At 35.7% G+C, this 12,943-nt stretch overlaps 1 protein-coding gene across 3 annotated transcripts in view; it reads right to left on the bottom strand.

The window, feature by feature from the left end:
- Positions 1 to 11,045, bottom strand: part of LOC150101827 (putative protein kinase C delta type homolog) — a 270,938-nt gene extending 259,893 nt beyond the window's left edge. For all 3 annotated transcript variants that reach the window (XM_090400070.1, XM_090400072.1, XM_090400071.1), the window contains exons 1-2: positions 10,833 to 11,045; positions 6,793 to 7,011 (exon numbers count right to left, since the gene is read on the bottom strand). In XM_090400070.1, the coding sequence (XP_090256196.1) occupies positions 6,793 to 6,940 (148 nt within the window). In that variant the 5' untranslated portion in view covers positions 6,941 to 7,011; positions 10,833 to 11,045. The remainder of the gene's footprint in view (positions 1 to 6,792; positions 7,012 to 10,832) is intronic.
- Between the last annotated feature and the right edge of the window lie 1,898 nt (positions 11,046 to 12,943).

The raw sequence follows: 12,943 nt of genomic DNA, 5'->3' as shown, positions 1-12,943 counted from the left end.
TAGACCGTGAACCTTCCAACAAGACTCAGCCCCTGCACACAAAGCGAGGACCACACAACGTTGGTTGGAGGCTAATGTATCCGACCACATATCACCATATGATTGGCTCGGGAAGTCCCGATCTGAATCCGTTGGACTTCAAATTGTGGACGGAGCTTGGGATATAAATGCCACAATATACCACAGCATCGCCAACCTGAAGGTGGATTCGAGCGACCAGTTTCTGTTGGACGTTGTAGGCACCGCCTCACAGACCTGGGACGTGCGTGAAGGCGAAAGGGGAGACATTTTGAACCTTGAGTGCTGTTATATGCACGTTATACGTGGTTTGTATGTGCTGAAAGCTGTAAATGATTTACTGATAGATTAAAGGTTTATGTACTTTTCAAACTAACAGTATTTATGGCTAGACTAGGTAGTTACTTAACATCTGCTTTCGTGTTAACTAATTACAGTAAATTTTAATGACACACCAGTCGTGTTTTTTTTAATCTATTACATATTCTGTTATAATAATTTAGGCATTTTTTTTACAGTTATTCTTGTTCTGTCATGGTTTCTTATGAATTTCATAGTGAAAACGTCATTATATATATTTCCAGAGAAAGAGTTCAACACTAAGAAGTTTCAAAAATCTGCTGCGATCGAATGATATTGCTACGACAATTGTTTTGAGTGTTTTGCCAAGCGGTGGAAAAAAAAGGGGGAACAATTTCCTGGAAGGAAACTACTACCTCCGTTTAAAATCGGCTAACTTGCCTTGATTTATAAAAGTTCTTTATAAAGGTTCTCGCATCTTGCATGGGATTCGAATCTTTCTAGTCATATCAATGCGCTTACTTAATTTGGAATTAACGACAGGAAAGCAAAAGGAAGACGATAGCGTATATTCGTCAGTCTGCGTTTGCTCACGGGCCAGTTTGTCTGCTTTGAAAGGAAAAACCCTAGTTCTCGGAGGGGGGGGGGATATAAATGGCTAACTTTAGTTTTAAGTGCAACGTAAATCACTCCAAGAAAACATGCCTTAGATATTCATATTTTCCACAAACACTGTTTATAGTATGTAATTTATTTACTTATTTTTTGTTATCTAAAAACATCAAAAGCATATTTTTTTATGTAAAAACTGCTCCAAACTAACGTGTCGATTTATTTTACATCCATTAAGTGTAACTGATACATCGAAGGCAAAATTTATTTTCAAATAAGTTTGAATAAATATTCTACACTTTGAGATAACCTCGACAAAAAAAAAAATAAAATAAAATAAAAATATATATATATTTTTTAAATCCAGAATATTATCTAATTCATTCAAGGGGAAAGAAAAAAAGGGATTATTTCATAGAAATCCGTTTTTTTTTTTTATTTGGAAAGGTTTTTTAAAAACTAAATCAACCAACCAAAATCTGCTAATGTTTTACATTCTACAAGGGAGAAGGCGAAGCCTTTAGACCTGTCATTAGTCACTGACAGATGACTAATGACCTAAATTTATTCAATGATTTTTATAGGCATCCAGGGAGAAAGGTACGGTCTTATGATCCCCAACCTACGTTATATTATTGCCTGAAATACGAACGTTCTACAGTCGATCTTAAAAATCCGAGTTGTGGCAAGGAAAAAACCTATTCCTGTTGTGCCAATGATCGACTAACTCAGAATCGGCTGGAAAATAAGCCTACAAAAAAGTTCCTCTAGTAGGTGACTATAATTGATCTTATAATGGTTATTCTTCTGGAAGTCTAGCAGTATGGAAACAACACCATTCCCACATGGCTGCACAGATACCTTTTTGAAAAATAAAGTGAAAAAATTATTTAAGAAAAAGTTATTTCAACAGCTGTAGTTTGTTTAAAGAAAAAAAAAACACTGAAAGTGCAAATTGGAAGAACGTTATTCTCCCGATTTCACTTAAAATCCAATAATTAATTACTGAAGTGACCATTCACCATTCTGAAGACCAGAATGATGTTCAAGATAGTGGTCGCGAATTATTACGTGACACCTCTAAGGACTCATCATAGGAGGGCATACTACTCCGCTACACAATCCGATCACCAACTACAAAACTCCACCTACCGCCCACAGTTATTATCTGTAAATCGTGTATTCTTATAGCCGATTTGCCTGCATGCAGGATGAAACTACTACCTCCGTGTCAGATCGGATAACTCACCTTCAATTGAAAACGCCCATATAAAGATTCCTCTCGTCACGACGAGAATCGCACGCGGGTCTTTTTCAATTGAAGGGCGAATGTCCCATTGTTCTTCCAATTGCGACACAAAGTTTTAGTTTAGGTTCATCTTCAATGAGAAAGCAACTGTTGTATTCCTTTTCTATGTTGAACAGTTTCTTTCTTTGAAGAATTCTTAAAAACATTGTCCTCTTGCAGGAATTTTAAATTTCATGAGTCTTTGCCATCCCAGAGTAGTCAGATTAATGAAAGTGGACTGGTAGTGTACATTCATTCCACATTGTTGACAGCAGAGCTTATTTCGAAGAATATCGGATCAATAACTTTTGAATTGAACTTTCAACGAAGAACAATACTTTCTAAGCGAAATAACCTGGTAAAGATTGGTTTGAAGATTTCACTGCAATCAGAATGAGGTTCAGTTAAAGGGAGATGGTAAATCCCGTTTTATTTTATAGCCGGGTACGAAACTCGGTTGAAAATAAGGTTGAAACCGGTCTGGGTAGTGACCTCTTCTCATAATGTAAAACAGTATATACATCTCTTAGGAGCTGTGTTTTACATTATGAGAGAATATTAAGGTTAGTGACGGATCTTGCTCCACCTTTGCTTGGAGTTGCCCTGGTGTTGTACTACCCAAGTGATCACTTACACTTGGACTCGCCGATAGTTTTTTCGGCATGAAACTTTATGGATTCGATGGATTTCGATCCGAGTTTCGTACCCGGCTATAAAATAAAACGGGATTTACCATCTCCCTTTAACTTAACTTATGTCGCCGGTAAAATAGCCTTTTGGCTTATTATAACAGAATGAGGTTCAGTTCTTTTATGATGATATATAGATCTGTATATTAGAATTTCGAATCGGCAATGAAGGGGAATTGAACAGAGTTTGTAATGAATACAAACGTTTATGTTCAATGTACTAATTACAAACAAATGTTTGTAAATAATTAAAGTACGAAAAATAGGAGGAAAAAAAACTCCTATTTTTCATACTTGACTAAGGCAGAAGGCGAATGATTTTTCACTTTAGCAAGCATGACAATGGCTTCATTATCACTGTACATAATAATGACGCCCTTACATTCTTAAGGTAATGAATGACTTACCGGATACCATAATAAGCATTAAGAACAAATAGGGAAGGAGCAGTTGTAATAATAGCAGGACGAACTGCACTCCATGCATGAGGTATTTTTCAAGGACGGCAAAAAAGGAATGTTACAACTTAGACGTTGGATGAATTTTTATTTATACGATAGCAACTGTTGTCTTCTATTATTTCATTGGAACATAATGACAGATAATCAAACAACCATAGCAACTACATAATTTGCACCTTCATTTAGGATAACGATAAATTCAATTTTTGCTTTTTGACTGATATTTTCGGGCCTTTAAGTGTTCAGCTCGTCCGTTAACAGAAGGGGGGGGGGAAGAAAAGATTGTGAAAACAGATGAATAACTGTTGAAAAAAAGAAAAAAACTGTACTCCAGAATAAGCAATGTTAAATTTATGCTTATTGAGGACAATTTCATTCACTGCAGAGAATTTATTTCGATTAAATAGTTTTACATATAATTATCGTACTAAATTCTTGTCTAAAATGTATTAGTAAATAAATGCATTTAGGAACAATGATTAATATATTGTAATTAAAATGTGTACAACGAACAAGGAATTTATACATTAGTAAATATTAATCTATTAATATACTGCTTAGAAAGAAGTTAATGAGCACCCTTATGGACAAGGTGCATCGTGTCATGTAACGATTCACGTGTTTGTAGCCAGTATAAATTTGAGGAATCTGATTCTCCCAAGTTAGTGCAACTGTATCCGGGTGAAATGCTGCGAGAAGGGCACTGACAGAGTCTTAAAGAGGCAGTACGATAGGCTATCCTGTTGCAGGCCTATCTGTTCGGAAAACTGTTGACAAATTGGGCCATCCCAGGTCAACAATCAATGGTACCATACTGAGATGGAATCTTAGGGAGTTAACTGCTACCCGCGGTGCACGACCCACCACTCACCGAACGTGACCGTAGGGTGCTATGAATGAGTAGGGTGCCATTCGTCGGTCGACACGTTGAATGTGGAGTTCCAGGCATCGAGTGAAACACGAATCTGCACAAAAATATTTTGAACCGGGACTTACAACATGCGTTTCCATGTAGGGTCACAATATGAAGGTCCCATATTACCAGAACCAACACTGGTGCAAAGAGCGTGTACAGGGGTGGGGGGGGGGGGGCGTTGAAGCTTTTATAAGCTGGGTTATGCAGCGAAGAATCATGCTACATCCACTACCGAGCAGATGGACAGGTGATACCCGGTGAACCTCTCTTACCAGAATGCATAACCCCAACTATGGAATTCGGAGGTGGCGGTGAAATGCTATGGTCCTGTTTTTCCTGGTTGGCCTCGGACCTCTGTGGTGCCACGAGCATTGAACTCCGAAAGGTATAACATTCTGGACAATGCTACACTTCCTAATGTGAAGACAATGCACCATGTCATCAGGCTGCTGCTTTAACTGCGTGGTTTGTGGACATGAACGTCACCACGGAGACCCAATCCAAACCCTACTGAACATCTGTGGGATGAACTGCAGCGTCGGGTGAGGTCAAGGGACATCTTCCCCAAAACAGTTCAGGACCTCATTACATGCCTACAGAAAGATTGGTACAAAATTCTCTACTGTACGCTCGTGGAAAGTGTGCCCCATAGGATTGCTGCTGTCATCGCAACAAAAGGAGACGCTACATTTATTAAGGTGGGAACCATGGCTGTTCCTCGAACAGCCCGTTGTGTCCGTTGACTTTTTCCAAGCAGTGTATTTTATTTTTGTCTTTGCATAATTTACATGTATGCATAAAATTTAATAAATCACGTACCGTAAATATAAATAAAAGGCTAATCATTTGCATAATTCAAAATATTAATATTCATTAATATTTGAACTTGTTTGTCAGTGCAAAGTTTCATAGATCGTGGTCTACTTAACATACACATTTTCACACAGTTGGAATTAATATAGCTAGAATGGGAACTATTTGTAAAATTACGTTTAAAATAGCAAATGTATTATTTCACTTTAGTTTTTGATAATGTTCCGTTTCCAATCAAGATCCGTTTCTCTTATCGGGATAACGTTCCTCTAGCATGTACTGGGATAAACACAACATCTACAGCCTCATTCAACCCTCCAGAAATATTGGCACAATTTTTTGTTCAAAACAACTTCTCTCCTGATCAACTTTTTAATACTTTATAAATCCACTCATCCCAAATCCGACCAGCATTGGTGGTCGGATTTGGGAACAGTGGTATGCCTAAAACCTCCCTATGAATTATTGATTGCATATAGAAGACGGAAATCCGTTTAATAAACACCTCTCTCTCTCTCACCCACACCCACACACGTGCGGCTTCCTCCAGTAATTTTTTTCATATGCTGTTTCTGCATTATGATTATTGAGCGTTGGTCTACTGAACCGGTCGCTACCATTCCTCTGCTTTCCTGTATTGTGTAAGCAGTCACTGATCAACATCTGTGCACCATTGAACTCCAAACATATTGATACTTCTTCCTTTATTCCATCTGTCCTTATTCTTGGGAATAGCTTTCCCCCGTGCTATTTTTCCTAACGAATACAACCCTCAGCTTTTCAAGAAAATGTTAATGGATTTCTTTCTTCTTAATCATTTGCTCACACACGGCACTTTAGGCGATGGCGTCTCGCTTGTGGAGTCAATAAAAATGTATAATTTTTTTATTGATAAAACCTGCAAAATCGCCTATCCGAATGTAAGTAATTAAAATTTAGAAAACAATCATTTGCACTAATTTTGTATAAAAGAAAAACTGAGTCCAGAATATTTCTGCAGCTGGTAATTTATAGCATTTATGCACTTGCAATCTGGGAATTAAAGTTGCATGTCTCGTTTGTATATTCCCTTGGCAAACTGAAATTTTAACTTAAACATCTTTTAAAGTAAAATTACAATCATGAAATCACCGCTGCAAATTATGTAATCTCGGTTATCTGGAGATTACTTCGCACCTTCCCCCTAGGGTTATCATATCTCTACTCACCTCCATCTGTCTGTATTAAGTTGTTCGCATCTGCCTATCTCGGATATCTACAATCTCCGAGATAGGCAGATATAAAGAACTTAATATTGACATTCCCACTATTGACAAATGCATATTGTGTGTGTGTGTGGTTCTGACAAGCTGACGGGGAGAGGGATAGGCATGCTTTAATGCCCAAACTAACCTCAATGCAATCATTAAACAGTAAGACAAGACAATTACGGTATATTTTAACAGTATCAATTATATACTGTATATTTGGAACAGTAATATCAAGTTATCACGTGACACCTCCAAGGCCTCATGAATACCATTTCTATTATTTAGATTTCGTAATTTGGTTTTATTTTATTTTTGTTCACTACATTTGAGTATTAAGCATATCAATTAAAGAAAAAAAAATCAAAATTTGTTTTCCAAGTAAATTAAGTTTGCAACGCAATTAAATGCCTATTTAATTTCAAATATGGAAGTTCGTAATACTCACCAGGCAAATCTACAGTATCCTTGATGCAAACTCTGCAATATGGATCTGTAACTTCGGACGGATCGCCATTAGCTACCTGTTGTCCAAATTCAGCCTCCAACAACTTCATCCTAACGAAACCTTTGGGCAGCGTGAGGTGGAACGTCATTATTAACTTAGGAATCTTCCTTGACCGCTTTTAATGTTAACAGCCTCTTGAAGGAGATTACGATCTTATTTCTGAAAAAAAAAAAGAGAAGAAAGAAAAAAGAAACATAATAGACTGCTTAAGCTGTTACGTACAGGTAACTGAACGCTTTGTTTTCCCGGCCATTTCTTTTTTCTTTGTCATTGATGACGTGACATGACGTCATTTTTTCTGTATTTACGAAAGTCGACGTTCGCGTAGCAGAAACAAGGAAATTATTACATGATGTGAGAAGAATTTCCATTATCTCTGCTTATTAGAATACAATTAGTCAGCGGAAGTATATTTCCTGCAGCAGAGAAACCTTATTTACAGATGTTAACATTTCGTTGAGCAATATTGTCTTCGTTTATGCCACCGGAAATGTTAGGAGAAAAAAAAATGAACCGTCTGAAGCGTGGATTGAGATCGTGTGCATTTATAAAACATGTTCTTTGGATCCGTGCATGATCAGAATTTTCAAATGACAAATTGTGTTTTTCACATTTCAGCGGTAAGCAATTTACAATATATTCATTTATTTCGCTTTCTCAGTTTTGTCCTTTTGCATTTCGATTTATGTGTAGCTAATGAAAATAAGAAAAATACGAGTGATTTATTCAAGTTATCTCAAGCATAATCAAACTTGAAGCATCTTTATTACAACAAATGTCACATTTCTAGCAGAGCTTAAAACAACACGTGACCAAACGTAGAGCGAAAGCACTTCAAGGTGCCACATCGTGTAAAACGGGCTCCATACTCTGCGCAAAAACCCGATGGGGGCTACAATTAATCAGCCATATACGTCAACTGATAAACCAAGAAGAAGGGGGACGAATTATTAGAAGATTAATTAAGCATTATTATTACTGGAACATATTAGTGCATGAATCTATTCACGTACTGTTTAATTTTAATTATAAACAGAAATGAAAAACATGGCGATACAATGACGAAATCCTAGGATTAATTAAAAATCACATTTCTGTCTATCATGCAGGAGACTACAGGATGTTGCAGGTTAACGGAACAACTACGTTCATAAACCATATCAGGCAGGAGTACCCCTAATCGGGAAAGTTTTAAATCTGTAGAAGTGTAAACAATTCGTACAAACATTAGGTGTCGTTATCATTCGCTCAAAACACTTTAAGTGAAGTCGGCTCTTATAGCGTAAATTCCAGGGACTGCAAGTTTTATTACACATTATTATGCCCGTTGACATTACAAATCAAAATTTGCCCATTTATTAAATGATGTGGTTTCTATTATTTTAAATGTAATTTTATTAGAGACCAGATGCAGCTTAAAAAGTTAACTTGATAAAAGTTATGAAGCAGAATACTTCCGATCTATCAATTTTTAAATTTGAATCATACTTCTGCATACTTTAGCACATGCACTTAATACATCCCCCCCAAACACTATTTCTTTATGTTTTGTGATTTATTAGGTTACTATGAGTATGAGCCTATTTTGTCACTAGTCGGAAAGCGAATTAGGTAATTAGGGATTATATCTTTACCCACTGGCGACGTGAAATTAATAAATAAAAAAAAACTAAATTGAAGTTAACCCTGCGGAGGTCGCGGCTGATCTGACAGATACAAACAAATTGTTTAATATAAATATTCTTACACATATCCAGTGTATAGCTTGGAGGTCATGAGTAGCTTGCGCATGCATATATTACGAGTGATATTCCACTCCACACTGTTTATGCGGTCAGTTTTGGCTTAACACGTTATGTAGAGGTGTGTGATATTTGATAGTAAATCGTAAATGAGAGATACCGCGAACTCTGTCAGTATAGTATTGGTTTAGTTTTTTTTTTTTTCTTTGTTCAATAATTTCTAGATTGTAACTGAAAATAAATAAACCATCATGTATTATTTTTGGCAGTTAACCATCATTATTTGCAGTGTTTTTTTTTTAAAAGTTCTATCGCATTTCAGCACATACTAGTAATGAATGTATCTCTCAGATACACGCGACCTACGCTGCAATTTTTTTCGACCGCGACCTCCGCAAGGTTAAGGAAAGCAGAAAGCTTTTTTTTTTTTTTTGTTAGGATAAATACCCCATTCCTTTCACATTGTGATGAATTCCTCTTTGTTAAAATTTTCACAGCCGACTTCTAAATAGTGCATATTATGCTAAACAATAAAAATATATTGTTGTTCTAATCCAAATTTCGCCCTAACATCAGCAATATACACTTACTAGAATGATGTTCTAGGGGGGAAAAATGGACATTGCTCTATTGTATTGTTTTAATAGTATTATTTGCTCTTCTCTCCCTCCCAATCGTATTACAGCCATCTTCACCATATACTTCAACATATATACACTGGTATATATATGTTTACCAGCGTAGAAGGAACTACAGTACATACCGTAATTACTGAGGCTGTTGCACAATAAATATCAATTGTTTCATACTCTGTGACCAACTTGCTTGAAGATTTATATCGGATGTTGTGAATATCAGAGGCTGTCTAGACCTTGTGGGTTTGAGGTGTCGTCAGTAGAAAAATCTCATCCCGTATGTTCACGGTGGTTTTAACACACAATGATTTATCACTAATTTTTAGGCAGTGTTTACACTTCAAGCAACTTCTGGTTCCAAACTGAAGTCATTCCATTAGTTATTTTATATCGTCGGCAGTTATTTACCAGTCTGAACACTTAATATTCTGATTTATATATTAACTAGTTCAACATTTTTAATGTGAATCTCACCTAGGAGAAAATTTGTTAATCTATTGCCTTAAAGGGAATGAAAATATGATACGGGGATATACCGAAAATAATATGGAAATACAACTTTGTCGCGTAGGTTGTCGAAATAAAACGCGCTACAATGAATTTGCTATGGCATGCTGTTTTTGTGTTAAATAGAATGCCGTAGCAAATTAATAAAACTTGCTTCTTTTATTGATAACTATTTAAGAGTTTTATTCAAGAATAATACTAAGCAGATTATTTATATTAGTTAAAAATCAAAATTTCAGAATCCCTCCCCCCCCCCTTCCAATCACAATAAAGGAAAACTAAACATATCATGCAGTTTGCCTTTGCTTTAACATGTTACACAATAAATTATAATAATGTAAAATCATAAGCAAATTAATACTTGGATTCTATAATAACTAAATTTCCCTTTTTTTTTTTTTTTTAAATTACATTTATGTCAATTTATTTTCTTATGAAAATGATTTGAATTCTTTAAAATTGGCTGAGTTGTTCGTGAAGAAATAATGTACTAAGGGCATTCGCATTCCTGAATAAATGATCTGGATCGGCAGTGTGAATGTATTCAAACTAGGCTTGATGCTTACTCGCGATTAAGTCCACCGTGATGAGAATGTAAATCGAATGGGAATTCTTTAAATAATCGTGAAACAAAATTGTCAAATTGCAATATACGATAGTGCAGCATACATTTGATAAACTAACGATGTTACACTCAACAGGAAAATCAAAGCATACAGAAATCATTCATTTTTTTTGACGATACCAAGTGTAGTACATTATTAAAATATAGTCCTCCAAACACTATTTTACTTTTTTTTTTAATTCAAAGGGGTGGGGAGGGGGGCTTCCATACACGAACAACTAGCATTGTGTAAACAATGTATTAATAATAACCGTGCTTGTAGGAGTTATTAAGCACAAACAAAATTACTCCTAAGAGGTATTTAGACACGAGACAAATAAATTTTCAATTTCGTATATTTATATATACCGCATAAATATACCAATAAAATGATGCGAGATATCTGCAATTAAAAACAAGAGCTGGTAAATTTAAGATTCTTAAATGCCTAGCACTGTCTAGCATGACGTTTTATACAATCAATTTACCTACCTGTCAATGTATTCCAGAAGCACATGCCCAACTTTCGTCTGCTCTTAAAACACTTGTTTGTCGTCAGCTCAGCATACTGGGATAGTTCAATTTAAAAAAAATAAAAATACAAAAAGCGCCTTGGATAACGATAATGACCACTTTCGCTTACTTCTGAATACAGAAATCAGCATTAAACATGCACAACCTTTTCGCAGATATCTAGTCTAGTGGTATTTTGAAAGTATTCCAGGTAACGACGCTGATAAGCCTATTCGCTCGTGTTCACATCTAAAGATACAACATACAGCGTGACCTTCTGCTGTTTTGTACATAAGATCCAATCTGTAAAAAGGTTTTTGTGATAAGCAATACCTAGAATGAACATTGCAACATCGCACTATATTCAAACAAATGATTCAACACACTCAAAGTTATATCAGTGAGTAGCTTCCCCGGCTTGAATTGTTTTCGTAAGTTATCAGAAGTGAAGATGCATAAAGTTGTTTCGTAGGTCTTCTTGGAAAATCCGAAACTAATACAGTATTTGAATAATAATCGCATCCATGTAAGGCTATTAAAATATGCAAAAATTGACACTGTATTATTTTATTCACAATGTGCGGTAGGCAGCATATTCAAAAATAAAATTAGTAATAATTGACTAAATTGGGCGTTGTTCACAAATTGAAAATTATACAATACTTCCATAATTGTTAGTTGATCACAGTATTACATTGCATAGTGTAAAGAAAAAAACAGTAAATAGTAATTAATACTTTATTATACTAATAATAATATTAATTTTCGATATTGGTAGCTGTGGGTAGTAACCATGTTTGAACGTAGGAGTAAATCCGAAAAGTGGTATTTTGCGTGAATAATTTTCATGTTAAAAGCCACGGATTACATGCATTTATTTACCCATTTCACTAAAGTCACAATATTCCTCCCCTTTTAATCTACATGAAAAAAGAGAGAGAGAGAGAGAGAGAGAGTATATCGAAATGATTTTAAAAATCACGAAAAAGTGGAATTTCGTCCATCCCTAGAATATAACTCTCCACACATACTGTGTGTATGTGTGGAGGCGGGGGGGGGGAACTGAACAAATTACCTGGACCAATTACCCATTTCACTAAAGTTATCTTTAGTGAAATGGGCAATTTTTTATTATTTATCATCATTATTTTCCCTGTTCCCTTACTGGGAGAGAATTGTACAGCGCAGCAATATCCCCCCCCCCACCTCTCACTGGGCCTTATCGCGTTTCTTATCCCTTTCTTGACCTGACTTCCTCTATTATATGCGTACTCACATACAGATCAGGGTTACACTGTTCTATACGTGAGAAAAACATCTCTAGTTTCTCTCCTGTGGTGGCGGTGATTTATGAAATCTTGTAAACTAACCAGTCGCTAACTCCATCTACCTACTGGGAAATATTTAATATTTTCATGGAAAAACAGACAAACTTTACTTTAGAATAAATACAATTTACATTCATATCATACTGATATGTTGTGTTATCAGTTATATCTATGCATTTTATTCATTACAACTCCCACCTCACTACTATGATTTATAAGAAACTAGTAATATTTTACAGAAACATACATTTTTATGTTAAAGTATTAACATATGAGAGAAGTATGAGATAAGATATGAAAGGTCTGTTGGAAGAAGCGAGAAAGAAATCTGAGAGAGTAAAAATTGTAGGATTTACTACCTAGATATGACAGTACTGAGTTAAGAAGGAGGGCGATGATAGCAAATGATTTCACGCGCATGCTATGTAGAAGATATGAATGTGAGTTTTTAGACGTGTGGGGGTGTGTTTAATGGCAGAAAAGATTTGTATAAGAATGATGGCCTGGACTTGAATTCATTTGGCATCAGAAGCTTGGAGAAATTACTTCTTGGTATGAGACAATGCAGAGAGTCGGGGAAACTAGATCATCAAGGGAGGAATGGGAAAAATGTGTGTGAAAGTTCAGCTATGGTATACAAACGTGATAAAGATATGAATGACTTTGAACATGGTTATGTATGTGGCGAAGGAGTGGAAAAATATGCTTTGGGTTCGGACCTTTTAAGTATATCTGGGGAGGGAAAAGAGAAAATTCTAGAAC

Source organism: Typopeltis vanoorti, chromosome 11, assembly GCF_054136105.1.
Source record: "Typopeltis vanoorti isolate ZY-2024b chromosome 11, IOZ_Tvanoo_1.0, whole genome shotgun sequence".
Classification (NCBI taxonomy): Eukaryota; Metazoa; Arthropoda; class Arachnida; order Uropygi; family Thelyphonidae; genus Typopeltis; species Typopeltis vanoorti.
The sequence above is the reverse complement of the archived record's forward strand: the minus strand, read 5'-3'. Positions and strand labels throughout refer to the sequence as shown.